The 23,442-nt window shown below is 35.2% G+C and overlaps 1 protein-coding gene across 3 annotated transcripts in view; it reads right to left on the minus strand.

Moving 5' to 3' along the window:
* The window catches only part of LOC123554676 (uncharacterized), a 121,644-nt gene that overhangs the window by 46,002 nt on the left and 52,200 nt on the right, over window positions 1–23,442 (minus strand). For all 3 annotated transcript variants that reach the window (XM_053525274.1, XM_045344965.2, XM_045344957.2), the window contains exons 10-19: window positions 9,535–9,704; window positions 9,148–9,430; window positions 8,398–8,559; window positions 7,934–8,095; window positions 7,341–7,545; window positions 6,449–6,621; window positions 5,334–5,504; window positions 3,291–3,524; window positions 2,887–3,063; window positions 1,620–1,838 (exon numbers count right to left, since the gene is read on the minus strand). In XM_053525274.1, coding sequence (XP_053381249.1) covers window positions 1,620–1,838; window positions 2,887–3,063; window positions 3,291–3,524; window positions 5,334–5,504; window positions 6,449–6,621; window positions 7,341–7,545; window positions 7,934–8,095; window positions 8,398–8,559; window positions 9,148–9,430; window positions 9,535–9,704 — 1,956 coding nt within the window. The remainder of the gene's footprint in view (window positions 1–1,619; window positions 1,839–2,886; window positions 3,064–3,290; window positions 3,525–5,333; window positions 5,505–6,448; window positions 6,622–7,340; window positions 7,546–7,933; window positions 8,096–8,397; window positions 8,560–9,147; window positions 9,431–9,534; window positions 9,705–23,442) is intronic.

Raw genomic sequence — 23,442 nt, forward strand, 5'->3', positions numbered from 1 at the left:
GCACTGCCCCGAACAATGTTCGTACTCGCTTCTTCCCTTGTTTACTTCCCTTTTAGAACTCGGTGTCGTTTCAGTTTTCGTAGATAACCGTGAATGTTTAAGAATCACGTGTACGATTGTTTGGTTTTAGGAATCATATTTATGAATTTGGTAAGTATCTCTCGGTATGTTTTTATCTAATTTCCGGAAGAATTTATATAAACAGCTTAAAAGCTTGACACTACGTTCGTGCTCATCCGTAGTCCAACTATGTCCATACCCAATATAACTCAAATGTAAAGTTATTATTCTTGAAATTGTGCTCCAATTCATCAAATTGTGAAGTTATATGAACAATTATTGGTAATATCATGTTTGTAATAGCGAGAGATAAAGAAATCGTTTAAAAGCCTTCAGGATATGCTTTTAATAGTGTTGTTTATTTCTGGGCCCTGGATACGGATATTTAAAACATGTTTAAAGTTTCCAAGAAGAACAGAATGGTAATTAAAAATGTACCGGAATCGTCAAGTCATCACATATAAAAACAATAGATAAAGTCGTCGTGTAATGTTTGTATGCAAGACTAGCAACAATACACGTTCGTTTAGTGTATTAACGTCTTCAGAATTCCTTGGGATATGTTTATGACCTCATCGATGTGGGTTCGAGCCTCCTTCGGGGCGTTGAATTCTTCATGTGAGGAAGCCATCCAGCTAGCTTTCGAAAGGTCGGTGGTTCTATCCAGGAGCCCGCTCGTGATGAAACAATGAACGGAGGGGCGCCTGGGACCTGGGGTCTTCCTCCACCATTAAAGTTGGAAAGCCGCCATATGACCTATCATGTGTCGGTGCGACGTTAAATCAAACCAAACAAAAATGTCTTTGACCTCGACTAAATCCCGCGGGCTTTTGCAGACGCCAATACACAAAAAAACGTTTATTATCCCTTGTCTTCATGTCGTCATTGAACTAGGCATGACTAAAAACATGAATACATAATCCAGAAACACCGGGACTAGACCGACTTCCCCTGGATCACATAGTTTACCATACCGGGACTAGACCGCCTTCCCATGGATCACATAGTTTACCATACCGGGACTAGACCGCCTTCCCCTGGATCACATAGTTTACCATACCGGGACTAGAACGCCTTCCCATGGATCACATAGTTTACCATACCGGGACTAGACCGCCTTCCCATGGATCACATAGTTTACCATACCGGGACTAGACCGCCTTTCCATGGATCACATAGTTTACCATACCGGGACTAGACCGCCTTCCCATGGATCACATAGTTTACCATACCGGGACTAGACCGCCTTCCGCTGGATCACATAGTTTACCATACCGGGACTAGACAGCCTTCCCATGGATCGCATAGTTTACCATACCGGGACTAGACCGCCTTCCCATGGATCACATAGTTTACCATACCGAGACTAGACCGCCTTCTCATGGATCACATAGTTTACCATACCGAGACTAGACCGCCTTCCCATGGATCACATAGTTTACCATAATTTTGTAAAACCTCGTGTATTTTTCCAATATTATTCCGGGTCAGCGTTAATTACTTTGTAACAGCATTATTTTGCAATACGGTGAATTTTGCAATAGTCTTAAGTTACTTACGTGTACAAGCGGGTATCTGAGACTGCGGGTTGTCAGTGTTGTTAATGTTCCACGTGTAACCAGTGTTTGGTCCACAAATGATTCCAGACGTGTTAACAAACATGTCACTATCAAAGTCAAAACCTTTATCGCACGTAGGCTTGCAAACACGTGTCTCATTATCAGTCCACTCGCAGTTCATGGTTCCGTTTTCGAGTTGTGAAGGTTCTTTTATACATTCTAAAAGTAAAGAATAAATGAGTTAGACATTAAAGCGAATCGACACAAAAAGGCCATATACCGCCCTATTCCTAAGGTAACAATGCGATTGATAACACCGATGGACTTATAATATGGAATGACTAAGTTTGAATCAAATCTATTCAGTAATTACTGAGATAGACCAAAAGTGCATCACAACTTGAACGTGAAATCTTAAGTAAAAAGAGGGCAAACTCAAAACATATTGGTGCAAGCACTGTGGATCTTGTGTTATATAGTGAAAGTGATGATGTTGAACAACTATTAAGTTTAAACAAAATCTATTTAGTAACAACAGAGATATAGTGAAAAAAACATCAATATTAAACTGAAATTCTAACCGAAAAGAGGGCATAATTAATGAAATACGATTGGTACAAGAGTTATGACCCTTGTGTCATATTATGTAAATGATGATGTGGAGTTATTATTTTTAAGTTTGAATCAAATCCATTTGGTAATAATAAAGTCAACCATTTGGTAATAATAAAGTGAAAGTGCATCAAAACTTTAACCTGAAATTTTAAATAAAAAGGGAATAATTCATAAAATATTTGTGCCAGAGTTATGGCCCATGTGTCAAATGATGTGGGTGTTGATGTTAAGGTTTAGAAGTAGATCACAAAACAACACAAATTATCAGAAAACGAACAATATCTTGACAACCGAATTATCCGTCAAATACATACTAAACTGTTCTGTTCCATAGAATCGGATACTTTAAATATTCTAAAGAAGTTGTCCCCCTTTAAAAAGAATGCCATTTGTAAAGAAATAAATGTAAACAATTGTCAAAAACGATGTTTTACCTAGACTGAGTTATGTTAAGTTTAAACACTAGTACATTGTTGCAAATGGATCAAAACAAAGACATGCATCACTAAAATACACCAGGCATGATAAACAGTATTTATTGATCGATGCAACACGAAGAAAATTAAAAAATATTGATGTCAAAGAAAGACACAAATATGCATTTCAACGACACGAAAGCGGTGGGGTGATCTCAAGAACTGGGCGTGTTTACCGTTAATACATGTGGTGTTGGTTTCACAAACAACCATTTCCCTGTCATCACCTTCACACTTTCTTCCGCCATTTATAGGGTTAGGATTTTCGCAGACACGTGATAACTGCTGCCACCCTTGTCCGCATGTCACCGAACATTCACTACTCGTCTTCCACTCTGACCAACCACCGTCAACTACAAGCAGTTAAACTGATTTGTCAGTCGGACTTGATTTCACTAATAGCCGATAAGATATGAAGACGATCCGTAATTGTGTGCGTCATGTTTCGTCTTATCGGAAGTAACAACTTTATAACTAAATAAATACGTGCAAATGGATGAACACGGTTTATAAATAGATTTTCGTTTAGAAAAATACTTGGATATAAAATCATTTTGTTGAAATATCTGAAACTACAAACCGAATCGTGTTTCACACAGTTGTCCAGTGAACCCTTCTGAACAAACACACGTGTAGGCATCCTCTCCGTCAATACATGTCGCATTATTGTCACAGGCGTTGTCAAGACAATCATTAATATTGACTTCACATACACTTCCGGTAAAACCTCTCAAACACGCGCAGGAAAAGCTTCCAACAGAATCTGAGCAGGAACCACCATTTTCACAAGGCGAGCTTCGACAGTTATTATCAACTGAAATAAACAAAGTAATTCCTTCTCATTAAATATTTATTTCTATTAAATATTTATATATACAATGTATATATTGTTTTTGCAAACTCTCGCCCTCTAACGCATCAATAGAAGGTAATGTGAACAAGAGTGTCATGAAGGTCTAATTTACTCACGTGATATTATCTTTTGACATTCAATAATATCATAAACTGTATCAGGAAAAAAGATTTTAAAATGAAAATATTCCGCTTGAAATATGTCATAACTCAATCAAGAGAGACGCAGGCAAGCAGAACAGTTGGAACAAACTGGAATAAAGTCCATGCTTCAAAGTTTATGAACGAAGAAATCGTTAAAAGATATATTTCTAGCCATAGCGCAAAAGTGCATGTGACAAAATTTGGTGAACATTCATCAAGCGGTTCAAAAGCTTCATAATTTCAAGCTGACTTTTGCAATGGCGGATCCATATTTGAACTATATTTGAACAAATTTGAAAAAAAGTCTATACCAAGCTGGATGATAATATCCAACGGTTCATGAAAAGGAATTGTTTCTAGAGACTTACTTCTGTCTATTTCAGCCACTAAATGCAATCGAGCTGAGCAGTTTGAACAAACTTAAGATACAAATGAACGTATATGTCAGGATACAAAAAACCCAAGTTTGATTAAATTCTGACTCTAAGTTACAGCGGAGAAATATGTTTAAGTAAAAAGGTCCATTCTAGGATTGCTTTTGTTTTTGATTTATGTCAATGATATGTCCGCTGTGGTAAAACAAAAACAAAACAACAACAACAAGCTCTTACTGTATGCCGATAATTCAGGGTCTCTAGAAAAACTATATCCCACATAGAATGTTTGTTACTGGAACAGCTGAGAAAATTGATAGTTGATAATAAGTTCTCCTTTTATCTTGGTAAAACTAAACTGAGTCAATTTTATTTGGTTCTAAACCTAGATTTAGGTCACAGTATTTCTTGCTATGGCCAGAGTATTCAGTCAATTTTTCAGTTGAATACCCGGTGCAACTTTGGACCAGACATTGTTATTTGAGTCAAATTGCTAGGTAAAATATAAAAGTAAACAGTAGGTTGAAGTTTCTTAATTATTCTTATAGGAAACGACAGTGTTTTACCTTGCATACCAGGAAACGTCTGGTCATGTCCCTTATCCAGTGCCATTTTGACTATGAGTGCAGTTTTCGTACTAAAGTTTAACTCAAAATTAAAAAAAAAAACAGACTCCAGACTACAGAGAATAGACTTATTCGTTTTATTTGAACTTAGATAGCAGGTCTCATATTGATTTGGACCGCTTCAAAAACCAAAAACGTGAACTGGTTGCCAGTCTCAAAAAGAGTAGACCAGATTACTCTCTGTCATGTCTTTAAAATTAAAATGGGTAGTTCTCCAGCTTATCTTGGTGAGCATTTCATTCCACTTATATGGTAGTTCAAAATCGCTGTACCAGATCAAATATGACTGCTATTCCAGTCAAGGATACTTCTTTTAGTTTCTCCTTCAATAATAATGGACTGCCCAAAGTAAACAGTTTTTGTAAAATGTCATTCTCGCACAGAGGGGTGTACTTGTGGAAGAGTCTTCCTCAGGTCAGGTTATCAAAAATAGCTTAACCATTGGCCCGTTTAAGACTACCATAAAAAATATTCATTTGCTGGTCACTTAAGGTTTTCACATGTGTTCTCCTTTCACCGCAAGGTCTATCCATCTTAATTTGAAGACAGATGGACCTGAAAGCATAACCCCTAATCTGTACTAAAAGATCATCATGAAACTTTTAAAAAGAGTTTAATGTAACCTACCGTCACAGTTGCTCTTTGTAAGTACGAAAGATCCATCCAGCTCTGAGAACTGCCTCCAGTTTATCAGATCACCTTTGTCTGTACCAAAACACGTGTCTGTTTCTACCGGGGTAAAGGCATTTATATCTGACCATATATTCATTTGAGACACAGAACCTATGAATCCTTCACCTGATGAATATTGAAATATAGAGATTTTAATGCTTTTATGGCCTATTTATGAATTCTGTCTCTTAATAAACCGAGGGTTGAGTGCAAAACTATTGTACATGTTCTTCGTTTATGCATGGAAACTGAAAAAATGTTGTAAAATCCTGGACTAGTTTTATATGTTTAATTATTATGATCTGCTATTTGTCACTTTATGTTAGAGCCTTTCTCGCCGGCTAACTTGTTGAAAAAAGGGTAAGTGCGAGGTTGGCATGCCCTTAACATGTTTGAAACACCTTCATAAAGGTTGCTAACCGTTCCAGAGGCGGTGCCCCTATTTTCAACTTGTTTTCTTTCCGTCTTGTGTTCTGTGTTGCGTATGTTGTCTTGTTGCTGTTAGCGTTTCTTTCCTCTTTCTCCTGACTACCCTTATCGCCCCTCCCATTCTTCCCCCTTGCATTTGCGCATCTTTGCTTTTGCACCCCTTACTTGTCTGTTTGTTTTAAGTGTGCGTGTGCGTGCGTGCGAGCATGCGTGCGCTTCTGTGGTTTACGTTGTAGGGAATCTGTGATTAAGGACCGTAGCATTCCCTTTTGAATATTCATCCTTGTTCCACCATTTTCCTCTTCAAACTCTCCCCCCCAATCCCCTCCCTTCTATCCCATACACCTTCCTCCCCTCTTTTTCCTTTTTCTATATTTTGCTGCATAAAGTTATAATGAACATGTTTTTTGACGCAAAACGTCTATAATGTTTTTCCGTTACAGCTTCTTTTTCTTGTGGGTCTACCTTGCAAAGGCGTGACGCTGTGGCTGTGTTTGTGGTGCTCTGTGCTTCTGAGAAATCTACCATTACAATTTTATTTTTTGATTAAAAAACTATCCACATAATTGTGCAATGTAGGAAGCAGAGCAAGATTTCATAGCACTATGTATTAGGTAATGTAGACAATATAGAAACTTTACCTCCTATTGTAACATTCAGTGTCGTATCCGTGGACCTCCTTTCACGATTAGACTGTTCCTTTAACACTTTACGGGCATTCAAGTATACAAACAATTCAGCTCCAGTGTGTACAACTGTTAGTTGTGTCCATAGCATCGAGTCGATTAAGTTTTCGCCTGTCTTGTACTGATGACTGGAATAGACCGAACACATTTTTTGTTATTATGTATTGATTTAAGTATTGGCATGATTTAAGGATTTTATTTCTGACACTACGTCCCATCTGTCTGATTACTTCTAGCTTAACAGTAAAAGCATCTTACTAACAACTTACGGACGGTAAAATTACATTTACTCAAAAGTTTCTTTCTTTCAATCAATATTTCTTGGTAAAATGGGAAAATTTTTCGTAATATTGTACATAAATGATGAGAAAATGCAAAAGATACAGTGTACTCAGGTATTCCGAACCAGTTTTCATAACAATATCTGTCTGTTGACAGCGCGCTCGACTATTCCAAGCATTTAGAGAAGAATAGGGTCAAAAGATTTTCAGACAAATTATGATGGTAAACAAATGGTCAAAGTTTCAAAGCCATATGACAAACAGGTTAGGCAAAACATGGACTAGTATGAAAACCTTAGCTGATTTCTGAGCCCAAAAAGGGCCACAATTCAGCCAAAATACTTGACAGAGTTATGTTCTCTTGCCTACAGATGGAAATCATAATGATAAGCAAGTGTTCAAAGTTTCAAAGCCACATGTCTCCGAAGTAAGACTGCCATGCAGAAACAATCTGATAAATTTATGACAGGCTGACCAGTAGTCTGTGTACTGTATAGTATATGTTACATATGTATGGGGATTTCCGTCACGATACTATAATGTTTTAAAACAGAATTATACAATACCCATTATATTCGACCAACAGTTCATCAGTGTTTATGATAGAAAGTATCGTCTGATCTGTGTCGGTGATGTTAAAGATACTGTTACACTGCTCACACTTGACAAACAATGTAAGAGTAAATTGACTCATGTCAGCAACATCTAAATTCAAAGTAGCTACGGACAGCTCCTCGGACTCATTGAGCTTATTGTATGTGATATCAAACTCTGAAAAAACAAGAGTTGAGTTAAGTTAACTAAACAGTACAATCAATTGAACAACAGATGGTGAAAATAAATTGTAGATCAACTGTAACTTTCAATGATTGTTTATCAAAAACTACATTGGTGTATTTTACACCAAACTTGTGGGACTTCCACCACTTAACTAAGGTTTTAGTTATAGAAATTCATATGGCTTGTACAGTTTTCTTTCATACGTGATAACCTATTAATAATAAGTACTCGTATATGTTGTTGAACAGGTATTAGTATTATGTTCCATTCGTTACAAATATGTAACCATGTTACACACTAGCAGTCGATAATGTTGAAACTGAGAAACTAAAATCAGTTTCCAAGTGCTACCCGTATTACCTCAAAAGCTATAACATACCTTTACATTTAGAACTGGATGTTGTACCAGCTATAAGTGTAATTTGTGATCCCTGACATTGTGTACATTCCGTGCTTCCGTAGTTTTCACTGAACCATCCCAGATCACAGGCAGAACAAGGCGGGGTCCCAGTTGCTGAGTAAAATCCTACTGGGCACGCATCTAAAATGTTCATTTTTTCTTTCATAATAAAAGTATATACGTGTACTTATATATAATTTTGTTTATAAATTGGCAAGAGCTCAGGTGGCAACACACGATGAAAAATAATGTCGCAAATATAGTTACTTCCCTCTTATAGACTTCTTTTCAAATAAAGATATTTGTAGTAACACCAAGTACTGTTACAGACTCAAATTACGGCTTGAAATAAATAAATGAAGTTGAAAATCTATAAAATATATATATAACAGAATAACAAGTGGCTTTGAACAATGTTCTAGTGTTTCAGATATAAATGTTACCCTCGCATTGTGTTACGGAGTGAGCTCCCTTAGAATTTGTTGTTTTGCCTGTAGGACATTGTTTACAAGTGCTTTGTTGAGGTTGATCTTGATAATACCCACGTGCGCAAGGACTGCATACATCATTCTTTGTATCATGGAAATAACCTTTATTGCATTTTACTGAAATAAAAAGATCGGATAGGCCACCCACTAATTAGCGCGTAATTAAGATACAATAACGTCTGTGAATGTCCTGTGAAATTCAAAAATTGGAAATTAAAAATTAGAGCTTTATCAAAACATTAAGATAAATTGAAAAAAAAAGAAAAAAGAAAAAAAAACACTTCTTTATAACTTATGAAAATCGATTTTGTCTTCATCAATAATCAATTTAAATTCCCAAATCATGTTTTTGTCCCTGATCGTTTTTCTTTATTTGTTTTGCCTTCGTTGTCTGTATTTTTTGCTTTGTCTGCGTGCGTTTGTGCGTGAGTATGTGTGTTGGTCGTGTGCACTACTATACATGTACTGCTGTGAGCTGCATTATTTGGGGAGTCTTTCCCTGTTGACTATTCAAGTTTATCCTTGTTTGCTAGGACTATCCAAACTTTATGGTTTAGTCATAAATGACTGATTACTAAGAATAGCATGATAGGGAGCAGCAGTGTAGACATTTATACAAGAAATGTTTGCAACCATCAAACAAAGGGTAGTATATTATACACGAGTAAATAATCATGAACTGAAAAAAAATGTTAAGTTATTTACCGCACTGGAATGTTTTCTTATTGTATGCGCTTCCTTCGTTACAGGATCCTTCTGGCTGTGAAACTTGTATCGATGATGGAATATTTACAGTACCGTCTATTTCAATGTCAAGGTTACCGCTCTGTCTTGTCGCGAGAAGTGAAGTTATGATGAGGCTTCTTGCTGTCGCCGTTTCAATGGAACTCTGGTTGCTGGAGAGGTCTATATTAATTTCGAAACTGATTCCTGGGGTAACAGCTTTTCGCCTCCTGTCAGTACCATCATATCTATCACCGCAAATAACCTGCAATATTAAAAGAAATCAACTAAAACCTTTATATATTATTCATTCCGATTTTTTTTCATAACATTTCATCCGCGGTAATAAAAAGAAGAACGAAAGCTTACTTGAACAAGAGAAACTTGACAGTCCGGTGGCTTGCATGTCTGAGCCGTGACTGCAGTGAAAGCCTTGATGAACTTGTTTTTTATATCTTCTCTGGTTTCATCACATGGGCCGTCATAGTAAAGATATTCAATATCGATTCGGAGTATCCGCTCTAATACTGGATCAGTCTCTGCAAAGTCACATGTATTATAATGCATGAACTGAGAGTTATCATGATCAGAGTTTTTCCTATTGAAGATTTAGCAGAGGTTTTCGGCCGATGTATTGGTAATATAATGTTATTAATCACTAGGTGTTTTCTTAAATGACTTGTTACTTAACCAAGGACAGTCGTATTGGCTGAGGTGCACAATTCCATTACATTGTTATAGGGTTCCATAACTATAGGTCAAATACATTTTGACACAAACTTTTACGTCATATTCTTTATTAAGTCATGGTTTTATATGACAGTTAGGCCGTATTCTTTACTAAGTCAATGAACTTAACTCTGGTCTTTACGAGTGAAATTCCAAATAAAACATAGACGCACAACTTTACACGGGGAATAACATTCCTATAAAATTCTATGGCCCTAGGTCAAACAAATTTTGACATATTGGCGCCACATTATTTTAGGCATATTGTTTTAGTGGGTCAAGAGCCATAACACTGGTCTGGCTGAGTGAAATCCCAAGCAAAATCCCAGGTGTATTCCTACTATGTTTAATGGCCCTAGGTCAAACACGTACGAAACAAATTCGGACGGACGGACTAACGGACAGATATTCGGACAAGAGCAATCGAATGCTCATATAGTCGTCTTGACATAGCCTCCTGTATGTCACTGCTAATACAAAGTAGATACTTGCATTTAACAAATTTGCATGCAAATCATGTATACTTACCATCATAGAAGATACCGTTATTCTGTGATAAACACTGGTGAACATACCTATATTTATTCATCTTAGAAATTCTGATAGTTCAATATTTTATTTAAAGAGGCACCACAAAATAAAAGTATTCTTTTGTGTTTCAATGATGGTAATTATACATGATTTGCATGAAAAAGTGAGAAATGCAAGTACCTACAAATAAATTTACTGTGAGATATTTTAAGGCCAAGACAATGTGTTTAATGTCTAAACATTGTTTTGGATGAATGTAGCAATAAGAGCAGTAATTGATATGTTTAGATCAATCTTTGTTTCTACGTGGCAAGATTATTATTTATCAATGTTTTTAAACCTATACTGAAAAGCGGTTGACTGAATAAGTTTGTACATAAAACTGTGAAAACATATTAATTCAGGGAGGGCCTAAATTATCCACCTGTCATCATGTAATATAGCTGTACAATTAGAATGATTTTCGAGAAGTTCTTGTGGGAGAAAAAAATAGGTCACCAGGTCGTGGTGGGTCTTTAAGTCTCATCTTTGTGTACATGTATATAATACATACATATAAGATTTATATCAACACTGTATCACAAAGCCAATCTATACAGATTTGCAAGAGAGTATAATGTATATTTGTTAAATACAACCACATTTTATGATAGTCTAAAACACAATCATATTATCTTACATTTTACAAGTAATCTAAAATATCTAGTTGCTATTGACAATTTAGTGTTATTAATAAACTTCGATAATGTGGCAGTTGACCTCAATACAATCGACACTGTTTATTCTTCAATGCAGGAAATCAAGTTTCAAGTTTCAAGTTTATTCAAGCAAATGTTAAGTCCCACTTATGTGGGCAGCATTAACAGCATATAATATATACAAATACATACATTTAACAAAGAGTGACACATTGGAAAACGGCAATTGTTATTGTCTTCCATAATTTTTTTAACTCTAATTCGATAATACATGTATAATGAGTAATAAATGAAAATTTTAAACTACATGTATAACAGTTACTGGAGAACAGTAGCAATGAAAATTACTGTTCAGTATGATTAAAGGAAACATATTGCTGGAGAACAGTAGCAATGAACATTACTGTTATAAGTATGATTAAAGGAAACATGTTGCTGGAGAACAGTAGCAATGAAAAGTACTGTTCGGTATGATTAAAGGAAACATGTTACTGGAGAACAGTAGCAATGAAAATTACTGTAATAAGTATGATTAAAGAAAACATGTTGCAAGAGAACAGTATCAGTGAAAATTACTTTTATAAATATGATTAAAGGAAACATCAGATGAGTTTTTATAACAGTTTGTGTTTTTCACAATACTGATTAATAGTTAGAAACTGTAGAGTTTTAAATATGGAAGATATTGTGAACTTTTAATGGAGAGAGATATCATTTATTTAACACCTTAATGAAAAGGCAAGCCTAATACCGAAAGCGAAAATGAAATTAGACCTGCAAAAGGCGTCAAATTTAAGTTTGCTCTATATACAAAATTTACAGATTTATATGGTTATGTACAAAAACAATACTACACATTACAAATACATGTATATATGAATATACATGTCAAAAGTTTTAAACAAACATAGATAACAAACAAACACAGAAAAAAATATATCAAATGATCTGTATTTGCATTTGGACACTTAAAGAGTTTACTTTCATCAGTCTTTTGTAACTATACATGTACACTTTTAAGCTGTAGTAATTGGGACATATATAACTTGACGTATTTTAAATGACATGAATACTTAGATTGGCACTTGTTGAAATAAGTGGACCTAAATAGAGTCAGTAGTATAAAGTAACTACTGTTAAATTGGTTGCATACATTGATTAGCTAATTAGCCTTTTTGAAATGCTTTATAATAATGTTGCAAAATAAACTAGCTTTTTAAAGTTTTATGGAGTTATGCGACGTAAGTAGTTCTATAAATTTTATCATGTTAGGTCTAGTATAAATATTTCTATCTATTAACTGTTTTCTTTCTGTTTTAAATAATGGACATACAAGGAAGAAATGATATTCATCACCTAAATCATTGCAAACTGTACATTTTCTATCATTTGAGGGTATATTACTCCAACGACCTGTTTCAATTGGTAAATTGTGGTTTCGAGTCATAAATGCCATTATTCGTTGACCTAAATGTGTGGGAAGCTTGTTAATATATGCACTCTGTTTAAATTCTGTTTTTAAGTATTTATAAATATTAGATGCAGAAGTATTATTTATATCTGACATCCATTTTTGTATAAACGTGTCTCTTAACTTTTGACCAGTGAACTTAATTAGCCACCTGCTATTTATAAAGCTTTGGCTATACAAATACCGGAGAATCCTAGATGACATAAGTATTGCTTAATGTTTTCTAGCCATTGTGATTTTAAATAATTATCTGAATGAAGTGTATAGACCATGGAATATATTTTTGATGCTAATTTAGTAGTTTTATCACTATCAATGTTTTCGATTACACGTGACCAGTAAGCAATGACTCTGTTTTTTATGTCAACTTCTAATAGTGTTATTCCTAGTTCCCCATAAATCATGTAAGAGGGCGTAGACTTTTTTAAGTTCAAAATATATTTATAAAATTTAAGTTGTACTTTTTCTAATATTTCCATGTTGCCAAATCCCCAAATTTCACTTCCATAAAGTAATACCGGTTTAACTGTTTTTTCAAAAAGCTCAGTTTGCAAGTCGTATGGTAATGATAGGGTTTTAATTTTCCTTAACAATGCAAACATTGCCTTATTACCTTGTTCTGCTATTTTTTGCTTTGTTTTGTAAAAACTTCCCGATTTAAAAAAGTAGAGCCCAAGGTATTTGTATTCTGAGACAACCTCCAAGTCACTATTACCGATTTTGAATTTAATGTTATGTTTTGTTCTGCCTTTACTAAAAACCATAATTTTTGTTTTATTTATATTTATATTTAACTTCCATTGATCATAATATTCTTTAAATATATCTAATGCGTGCTGTAAGTCCTGTTCACTATCACTAAGTATAATTGTGTCGTCTGCATAGAGGAGTAAAAACACTTTTAAAAACGTACGTGCACCATCAACAAAATAATGTTTTGAAACTCCTTTAACATTTTTTTCATCTAAAAATAGCTCTAGATCGTTAAGAAAAATAGAAAATAAAAAAGGCGATAAATTTTCACCTTGTCGTACCCCAACGAGGCAATTGAAATATGGAGATGATCCTTCCGAAGTTATCACTTTTGATTTTATATTTTGGTACAAATTGTAAATTAAGTTAAAACATTTTCCATTTATGTTTTCGTTTTTCAGTTTCATCCACAAACCAGTGCGCCATACAGAATCAAAGACCTGCTTAAAATCTATGAAACAACAGTATAATTTTTTCTTATCAGATTGTACAATATCAATTAAACTTTTTAATATAAATATGTTATCCACGGTGGAAATTTTTTTTCTGAACCCAGCCTGAGTTTCTGATATCAAGTTTCTACTTTCTGCATATTTATTTAATCTATTATTTATAATACAGGTAAAAAGTTTTCCAAGACAGCTAAGTAATGAAATCGGACGATAGTTTTCTGGTAACTTTGGGTCTCCTTTACTTTTATAGATGGGTTTTATTGATCCTATTGTCCAACTTTCGGGTATTATACCACTATCAAAAACAATATTAAATAATTTTGTATAGATGGGCATCATTAGAGTAAGAGACTTCTTTATTTGCTCATTTACTACTGAGTCAATACCAGGTGATTTATTATTTTTTAAGCTTCTAATAGCAGTGGTTATTTCTGAAACTGTTATTGGAACGTTTAACTCCTCGTTATGAGCTTCATTGTCTAACGGTCTTTGCAAAGGATCTGAGTCAGTACAGTCTGGTATAGTATCATTAATATTTTTAAAGAAATCATAAAAATCTTGGAGTGAAGCCATTGTATTTGTCTGCGGTTTATTAGTATTTATGATGTTCCAATATTGCCTTGGATTGCTAGTTTTCAATTTTCTAAGTTTCTCAACTTAAGTCGTGTTGTGATATGTGTATGCTTTACGTAATGTTCCTTTATATTGTTTACTTACATTTTTTAAAATATCTTTGTAATATTGCGTTTTATATTTATTATACATCTTTCTTGTTTTGTGATATACATTTCTCATTTTTTCACAATTTCTATCGAACCAGAATTTGTTTGCATTATTTCTATTATGTTGTTGCACTGTTACATTTCTTTTACCAAAAGAAATTTCCGAACATGTATTAAACAGTAATGCAATATCGGATACAACGTCGTCTATTCTAACTTGTGATATATCGTGTTCGTCCATCATTCTATCGATTTTAGTTTCTATCTCAGAAATCTTTACAATATCTAAATTTTCAAGAAATTTGTGATCTGTTTTCTGGTCCCAGAGTATAGTTTGGCATTGTTTAGCAGAGGTTTTAGATACTAGTTTCTGCTCGCATAATTTAGTTTTCAGAGTAACATATACAGGACAGTGAACATCCGAGCATAAATTACAAAAACTTTCAACTTGAAAATCGATAATATTTTCAAAAACAAAAGATGTTGACAAAAAATAGTCAACAGTACTTGAACTTTTACAGGTTAACATAGGATTACAATAGTCATTTACGATTCTACCGTTCAGTATAAACATATCGTTATTTTTACATAGTTCTATCAAATTATTACCATAATAATTTACAGTCTGGTCAATATTTTGTCTATATAGCGGTACATCATACAGTTCAAAGTTCATAAACACATTTGTTTCTTCATTATGTATAGTTTCTAGATCAAACATGTCTAAAATATGTTCATCTATACGTATGTAATCAGTCAAATTGCCACATCGTGCATTGCAATCTCCAAACAAAAGCATATGCTTGCTACCTGCGCAATACTTAAGAATTTCTTGTTGTATCTCAAAAAAAGGGTCTACATGAGAATATCTCGACCCAACAGGTGGAACATATAAAATGCCACATTTTAAATCTTCACTATAATTGCCATTAACATTTCCATATATTGCATGCGATATGGTAAAAAATTTGATTAAATTACTCTGGCTGTTATTATCAATCTTAATGTACGGTGAAAGATGATCTTTAACCAACAAAATCATTCCTCCCGAACGGTAGCGAGACATTTTTTCTCTATTGAACATGTGCACAGAATACCCAGGAATACAAATAATATCTGTGTCATCAGTTTTTGATTCTTGCAGACCAATTACATCGAAGGTAGATATATATGAAATAAATTCAGGACAAATAAATTTCGATCTTATACCACCTACATTTAGAGATAGTATTTTTAGATCGCTTTCATGACCACTATCATGTATAAAACTGTTATTGTCATCTCTATTGATAGAGTAATCGTAGCCGTTTTCCGAAAACCGTTAATCTTGCTGTTTCACGCCTTCCTCGGGCATTGATCGCTGATCTCCTTCAGTCTGTATAATTTGTTGCATTGGCGTAGCAACTGGAGCCGAGGGAGGGAGCGGCAAATGAACAGTCACTGGCGTGGAAGGTGCCATAACGCTATCTGCCGGAGGGGGTGTCTGCGAGCAGACAGTTTTTGCACAATAAATGCTTGTTTCCATGTTCTCTTCCGCGTTCGTTAAGTCAATTGTTTCCGTCTGTTCTGACGTGTAATTGATTACATTTCCACGCATGTCGAAATGCTGTTTTTTGTATGTTTGTTCATTGTCTAAAGGTGACGTTGCTTTCTTTTTACCAGCTAGAGTTCCTCTTTTGTCTTGTGGTGTTGCGTTTTGTAAAGTGCTATATCTGTTGTGTACTGTAATTGTAATGTCTCTGTATAATCATTTTCAATGTTTCCTTTCCCTGTACTACGTGTGAATACTCTTGACCATTTGTTTTGATCATTTGTGTCGAAATTTGTACGTTCCCTACTGTTTTGGCGATTGTTTGTACTACCTGTGCGCCTTCGGCGATGTTGTTGATTTTCACCCATGTTATACTTTTGTAATTGACTGTTCACACTTTTTTTAAACAAAATATCGTTTTTCTCCTTTTCTGATGGAATGTACTCGGTATTGTTAATGTAAAGTTAGTCTTTCACAAGTCGCACTTTGTTATTTTTATCTTTTCGCTTTTCTTTTGCGATTTCGTACAGGGGTTTGCGTTTTTCTTCCATCGCCTGTGGAAATTGCTCGTTAACCCAAAACGACGTGTCTCTTAGTGTTTGAGGTGCCATGTTTCTAACGAACTCTTTATCTTTATAAAATGTAAATTTTGCCACAATCGGCCGGGGTCTTTTATTATTTGGTTCAAAACGCCCTAGCCGGTGTACTCTGTCAAATGAAATTTTATCAAAAATATTCATCTCTTCCTTCAAAAAATTTTTAATAACGGGCTCACAATCTTCCCCGTTTTCTAGGTAATCTGCTGTCTCTGGAATACCGCCAAACAACAAGTTTTCTCTCATTGTTCGCCACTGTATATCTGTATTTTTTTCTTCTGATTTTTGAAGATTTGTATTCAACGTTTCATGTTGTGACTCAATTGCTTGAAGGCGCTGTTCAAACCGTTTCATTTTTATGTCCATTTCACTATTGTTACCGGTAATATCATCGTACATGTCACTGTAATGTTGTATTGTTTCTTCATGAGTTGAAATCCTTTGTTGTATTGTTTTAAATTCGCTTCGCATGTTAGACACTGTGCCCGTTATACAAGATATTTCCCTTTTTACACTTGAAATATCTGCAAGTTCAGCATCCATATTAATTAACTTTTGATTTTGACTAGCAATCTGCGTCTCCATTGATTGCCAGCGGCGTGTGTGTCCATCTAGTAGACTCTGTTTATTCGTCATTTGCTGGTGAAGTCCCGCCGCCCACGGTGGCATATTTAATGGACCGCTACACGCCTGCGTATTTATCTGTACAGTATTGTTATTTGGATTTCCTAACGGGGGACCTATTTGTTCACTCACTTGCATACCGTTATAATGGCTGTTACATTGAAATTGCAATTGTCCCTGGTTTTGAACCTGATTTTGAACCTGAGTGCTTGATACAGCTTGCATGTCATGAACATTATGTAAACCTTGAAGCGGGGGAAACTGCTGTAAATTGTTACTTGTGTTTACATTTCCTGTGTTTGTAGCCATAGTCATTCCCTGTTGTCCGTATAACAGTTCTGTAGATTGGCCGATAAGTTCAGTAGTTTTCATATTAGTGTCCATACGTGTATTGAGGGACGTCATGGGTGACGTCGTGGTTTGGCTTTTACTAGCGCTTTGCTCTAAATGGTGCTTTTGCTTTGCTTTACTAGTCTTTCCCATTCCAATTTTACTATATAAAGTGCATGAAAGAATAGTTCTATATGTATACAATGGCAAACCTCTCACAGCCTACTATAGCCCGTCAGTTATAAATATGACAATGCTCCATTGAGTCCTTTGTTATCCTTTGTTATCACAGTTTTTATTTATATCCAGATTAATATGTGTCTCTTAATATTTTTCACCATTCTAGTCAAACTATCAAAAATATCCACATTTATGATCATTTTGTACATAAAACTATCAGTTAATAACACTTCAAAAGTCTAAAACTGTTAAAAATTCCGGGAGCTATTTTTCTTTCAAACCGGCCGCCATTGTGTCACGTGATCACCATCACCAATCCAATATTTGCTTTACAATGGATCTATGACGGATTATCTTTGAGCACCCCTGGACTTATTGGACTCAACTGCCAAATTATCAAAGCTTATTAGTATAATAAAAACTTCAATGTTTACAAAATTCACAGTAAGACCATAAAACATGTATCAAACCTATAGGTAGAGAATATTGTTTCTCAACTGTAACACCAAGTAACATTTTACCAGTAATCAGACAAGAGCTTTTCATAAACCAGCACGCTTAGGGCAAGCCAGTTGTCCAATAATTACGTGAACCCCGGTTCACGGTCGAAAAACTAGGATTAACGATCGATAAACTAGGTTTTTCGAACGTAAAACTAGGTTTTTCAAATACTAACCTATATTTTCGAGCGAAAACATAAGATACCGAGCGTAAACCATAAACCCAGGTTTACGTTCGATAAACTAGGTTTCTCGATTGAACTATGAATTTCGGTCGTTATCCTAAGTTTACGAGCGTGAACCTATATTTATGAGCGTAAACCTGGGTTTACGTGCGTGAACCATGATTTACGAACGTGAACCTATGTTAACGACCGTAAACTTGGGTTTAAGACCGTGAACATGGGTTTACGACCTTAAATATAGGTTCACGCTCGTGAACATAGGATAACGACCGAAATTCATAGTTCAATCGAAAAACCTAGTTTATCGAACGTAAACCTGGGTTCACGTTCGTAAACTATGGTTCACGCTCGTAAACATAGGTTCTCGCTCGTAGCCATATGGTTCACGGCAAGCCAATTATCCAATAACTACATTTTTCGTCGAAAAACTAGGATTATCAAATATTAACCTATATTTACGAGTGAAACACAGGATAACGGTTGTAAACCATAGTTTACGTTCTTGAACCCATATTTACGTTCGATAAACTAGGTTTCTCGATTGAACTATAAATTTCGGTCGTTATCCTATGTTTACGAGCGTGAACCTAGGTTTACGGGCGTGAACCTGGGTTCACGAGCGTGAACCATAGTTTACGAACGTAAACCTAGGTTTACGCCCGAAAATCATAGTTTTGTTCGAGAAATCTAGTTTCACGCTCGTAAACATAGGTTCACGCCCGTAAACTATTGTTTACGGCCGAAATTGATGATTGGTTTAATAATCCTAGTATATCAATTGTAAACAATGGTTTACGTTCGATAAACTAGGTTTCTCGATTGAACTATGAATTTCGGTCGTTATGCTATGTTTACGACCGTGAACCTACGTTTACGAGCGTGAACTATGGTTAACGATGTTATCCTATGAAAAAATAGGTTAGTATTCGAAAAACCTGGTTTTACGTTCGAAAAACCTGGTTTATCGATCGTTAATCCTAGTTTTTCGAGCGTGAACTGGGGTTCACGTAATAATTGGACAATTGGCGTGCCATACACGCTTCCCAGTGCTTGACTCCGAATCAGAGCTTTGTCAGCAAAAGGGGAATAACTCTGTAAAACCTGTCAAATTTCAAATCAGAGTTATTGGGATTGCTTCTTATTGTTAAGCCTTTGATAATAAATAACAATTCTAAGTTTCAAGTAAGAAGATTTGATAGTACAGAGACATTTGACCTGCCATAATCTTTGACTGAAAATTTCCAAGCAAAAAGGGGCATAACTCTGTCAAAATTCAAATCAGAGTTATGGGGACTTATTCACTTCAGCACACTGTGTTCGGTAAATTTGGTGATCAATTGTGAGTTTACTTTCACGCCATTTCCGCTCTAATTTTCGTCGATGACGTTTTGCTTTCAAAATTAAGCCCCTCCCATATTGACGGACAAGCTTTTACATCAGTTTCCTTCCACATCGAATTTCTACAGAATCCAGTTTTAATGTTGCATAACTTTTTTCTAAACAGATTCTGTAATCTCAACTAATTTCCTCAAATATGCTTGTCTCTACATTTATCACACAGACAATAGCACTTAAATAAGAGATGAGGACATATGTTGTTCTAGACAGGTTGTTTGAGTTTCATCATAAATAGAATAACAGACAACTGTCTTTTGATAGCAATGTTATCAGGCTCGGCAGATATGGGCGGAAGTGGGGAGGGGGGGGGGGGGGGGGGGGGGGGGCTCATTACACCATATAATTAGTTCTTTATACATAGTCATAGCTATAGTATGTTTTATAGTAGTAAGCTTTTTGTTGAAAGTAATGTGTATGCTATGTAAATGCTAGGTATTTTGCTTAGTTTATTGATATACTCCATGTGAAGGTTGCATTTTTTCAGTGCTCTCAAATATTGATAGTTTTCTAACATTCATACTTGGTTCAGAATTCTGAAAATTGGATATATTGGACATTATTTTGTCGATATTGGAGTGTTATAAATTAAATATGAATCATAACTGTGATTTTGAAGATATTTTGATTTTTAAAAATTACTATTGCTATTCAATTTCAAAACTTTCATATATCAGCATAGCCTGCAGCAATAATGTGTTTCAGTGAACGAATGTCACCGAGGATTATTTATAAAAGATCAGAGTTGCACACTACTGGACAATTACTAAGTGCGCAAAAGAGACCTTATCCCATGATTATAAAAAAACATTGAAAGAGTTTCGATTAATGCAATATAGAGGGACTCGAGGTGGGAAAATCAGATTAGACGAGGAATGGGGTAAATGATAACAACTTGATATGGATATACGGATAAAATCTGAAAATTTAACATTAGTTAAGGGGCAGAAAAAATGAAGACTTGTTCAATTAATACACGATCAGTGAAAAATAAAACATATGTGACTTCAGCCTAACAAATGAATTCGACATTCGTGCCATAACTGATACATGGCTCGGTAGCTCTGATGACAAAGCGTGCATCAGCGAACTCGTGCCCGACGGTTACAAAATGAAACATGCCCCTCCGAGTAATGGTAGGCGCGGCGGGGGCGTAGCGATCATTCACAAGGTAGCCATACAAGTGAACATTGTAACATCAAGCAAAGACAACGAATTTTCCCAATTTAAATATATGTAGTTACAGGCGGACACTCCATAGGCCTACCGGCTTGCCATTATATATAGGCCACTCCCTTCAAAAGAAAACGGTTTGAACACAGACATTTTCATAGAGCAAGAATGGCCTAATTTTTCAACTGAAAATGCTTACATTGACAAGACCACCATCATTGTGGCGGACCTTAACTTCCATCTTGATTTACCGGAAAATAGTGAAACAAAAAGAATTTACAAGCAGTCTAGATGCATGTGGCATGCGTCAACATGTACTAGAACCAACACATGGTGCTGGGCATACGTTGGATGAAGTGATAACCAGAGATAATGATGTCACAGTTTCAAATATCGATGCCATAGATCCTGGACTCTCTGATTTTAAAGGAAAGGTGTCACGTGATCACTTTGCTGTGATATTCGACGCTAAAGCTTCCAAACCACCCCCAGTGCGAAAACTGTGTCGTGCAGGAAATTACGTTCGATGTACTTTGCTTCATTCCAGAACAGATTTCTTTAACACGCAATGCACTCAATCTGATATTGATGAATTTGTGGAGGAATAATCAAATCAGATAATTTCTATAGTAGACAAACACGCACCTTTGACTACCAAGACTATTCGGTTAAGACCTTCATGTCCTTGGTATACCGAGCAACTCCACGAAGCGAAACGTCATCAACGAAAATTAGAGCGGAATTGGCGTGAAAGTAAACTCACAATTGATCACCAAATTTACCGAACACAGTGTGCTGAAGTGAATAAGTTACTAAAACAAGCTCGTGTTGAATATTTTACTGGCAAAATTGACTCATGTAAGAGTGACCATAAGAGTTTATCTAAAATTACCAAACATCTTCTTGGAGATGCAAATGAGGTTATTTTACCATCACATTCATCTCCACAGCATCTCGTACAGATTTCAGTGACTCCTTGATTGGAAAGATCGAAATAATCAGAAACAATATAACATCGCAAACACAATCTGTATCTGATTTAGATGACATAGAAACTGAATACACAGGTGTCAATTATGTTGAGTTTACTCAAATCTTAGAAGACGAAGTGAAATCAATTATTAAAATGTCAGCAAACAAGTCTGTGAACTAGTCCTGTCCCAACATGGTTATAAAAAGAATGTCTTGACGAACTAACACCAGTTATAACAAAAATTATATATGCATCTCTAGACGCTGCATATGTGCCCAAAGCGTTCAAATATTCACGAAAAAGACCTCTTCTAAAAAAGTCAGGCATAGATTCTAATGTCCTAAAAAAATAAAGACCTACATGTCAAATATGATGCCTTTCCTGTCTAAAATCTTAGAAAAAGTGGTAGTTCGAATTGAAAATCATCTGAGGAACAATGAACTCCATGAAGTCAATCAATCTGCTTATTTATGATAAATTCCACTAGACCGAAACCGCCTTATTTAAAATCCAAAATGACATTCTTCGATCGTTGGATAAGAGCAATGTGACTATTGTTGTGATGCCCGATCTCATTTGACAGTTATCGACCACGGGACATTGATTCATCACATAGAACGTCACTTTGGTTTTACAGGCAAGCCACTCGTATGGATGATGTCATACCTTAGTGACCGCTACCATACCGTATGCATAGATGACGAGCTATCACAATCAGTGCTCATGAAGTACAGAGTACCCAAAGGGTCTGTCCTGGGGCCAAAGAACTACACAATCTACACAAAACCAGTCAGAGCTATCTGTAGAAAGCACGGACTGAAAAATCATTTCTATGCGGACGATTCGCAGTTATATCAATCATTCAAACCAATAAACAGAATGTCTATTGAAGAGACCATCCATTGTGTTTAAAGTTGTTTAAAGGATATAATATGTTGGATGAATACCAACATTTTGAAACTCAATGCTGAAAAAAAACAGAATAAATCATATTTTCATCTTTACTTTAAAATATCTCGGTTGGCTAATTCATCTTGACTATAAATCAGATCGAAACTGACATCAAGGATTTATAAAAAAAATAAAGTTTTACTTTTAATTTGTGTGATTCACACTGTTAATATTGACATGTATGCTGACGATTCCACTGTGCATAAATCCGACACTGACATTTCAGTTATAGAGCAAGAGCTCCAAAATAATCTTAGCCTCATTAACACATGGTGCAAAATTAATAATATGTCTTTGCATCCGGAAAAAAACAAAATGTATGCTTCTAAGTACAAATTATAAAATGAAACAAGCAAGGAATCTTGAACTGTTTATCAATGGAACGATAATTGAAAATGTAACAAGTCAAAATATTCTTGGAATCTGTATAGATAATAATTTAACGTAGCATGCACAAGTTTGCAATGTTGTGAATAAACTCAA

Source organism: Mercenaria mercenaria, chromosome 15 (assembly GCF_021730395.1).
Source record: "Mercenaria mercenaria strain notata chromosome 15, MADL_Memer_1, whole genome shotgun sequence".
In the NCBI taxonomy this organism is placed as follows: domain Eukaryota; kingdom Metazoa; phylum Mollusca; class Bivalvia; order Venerida; family Veneridae; genus Mercenaria; species Mercenaria mercenaria.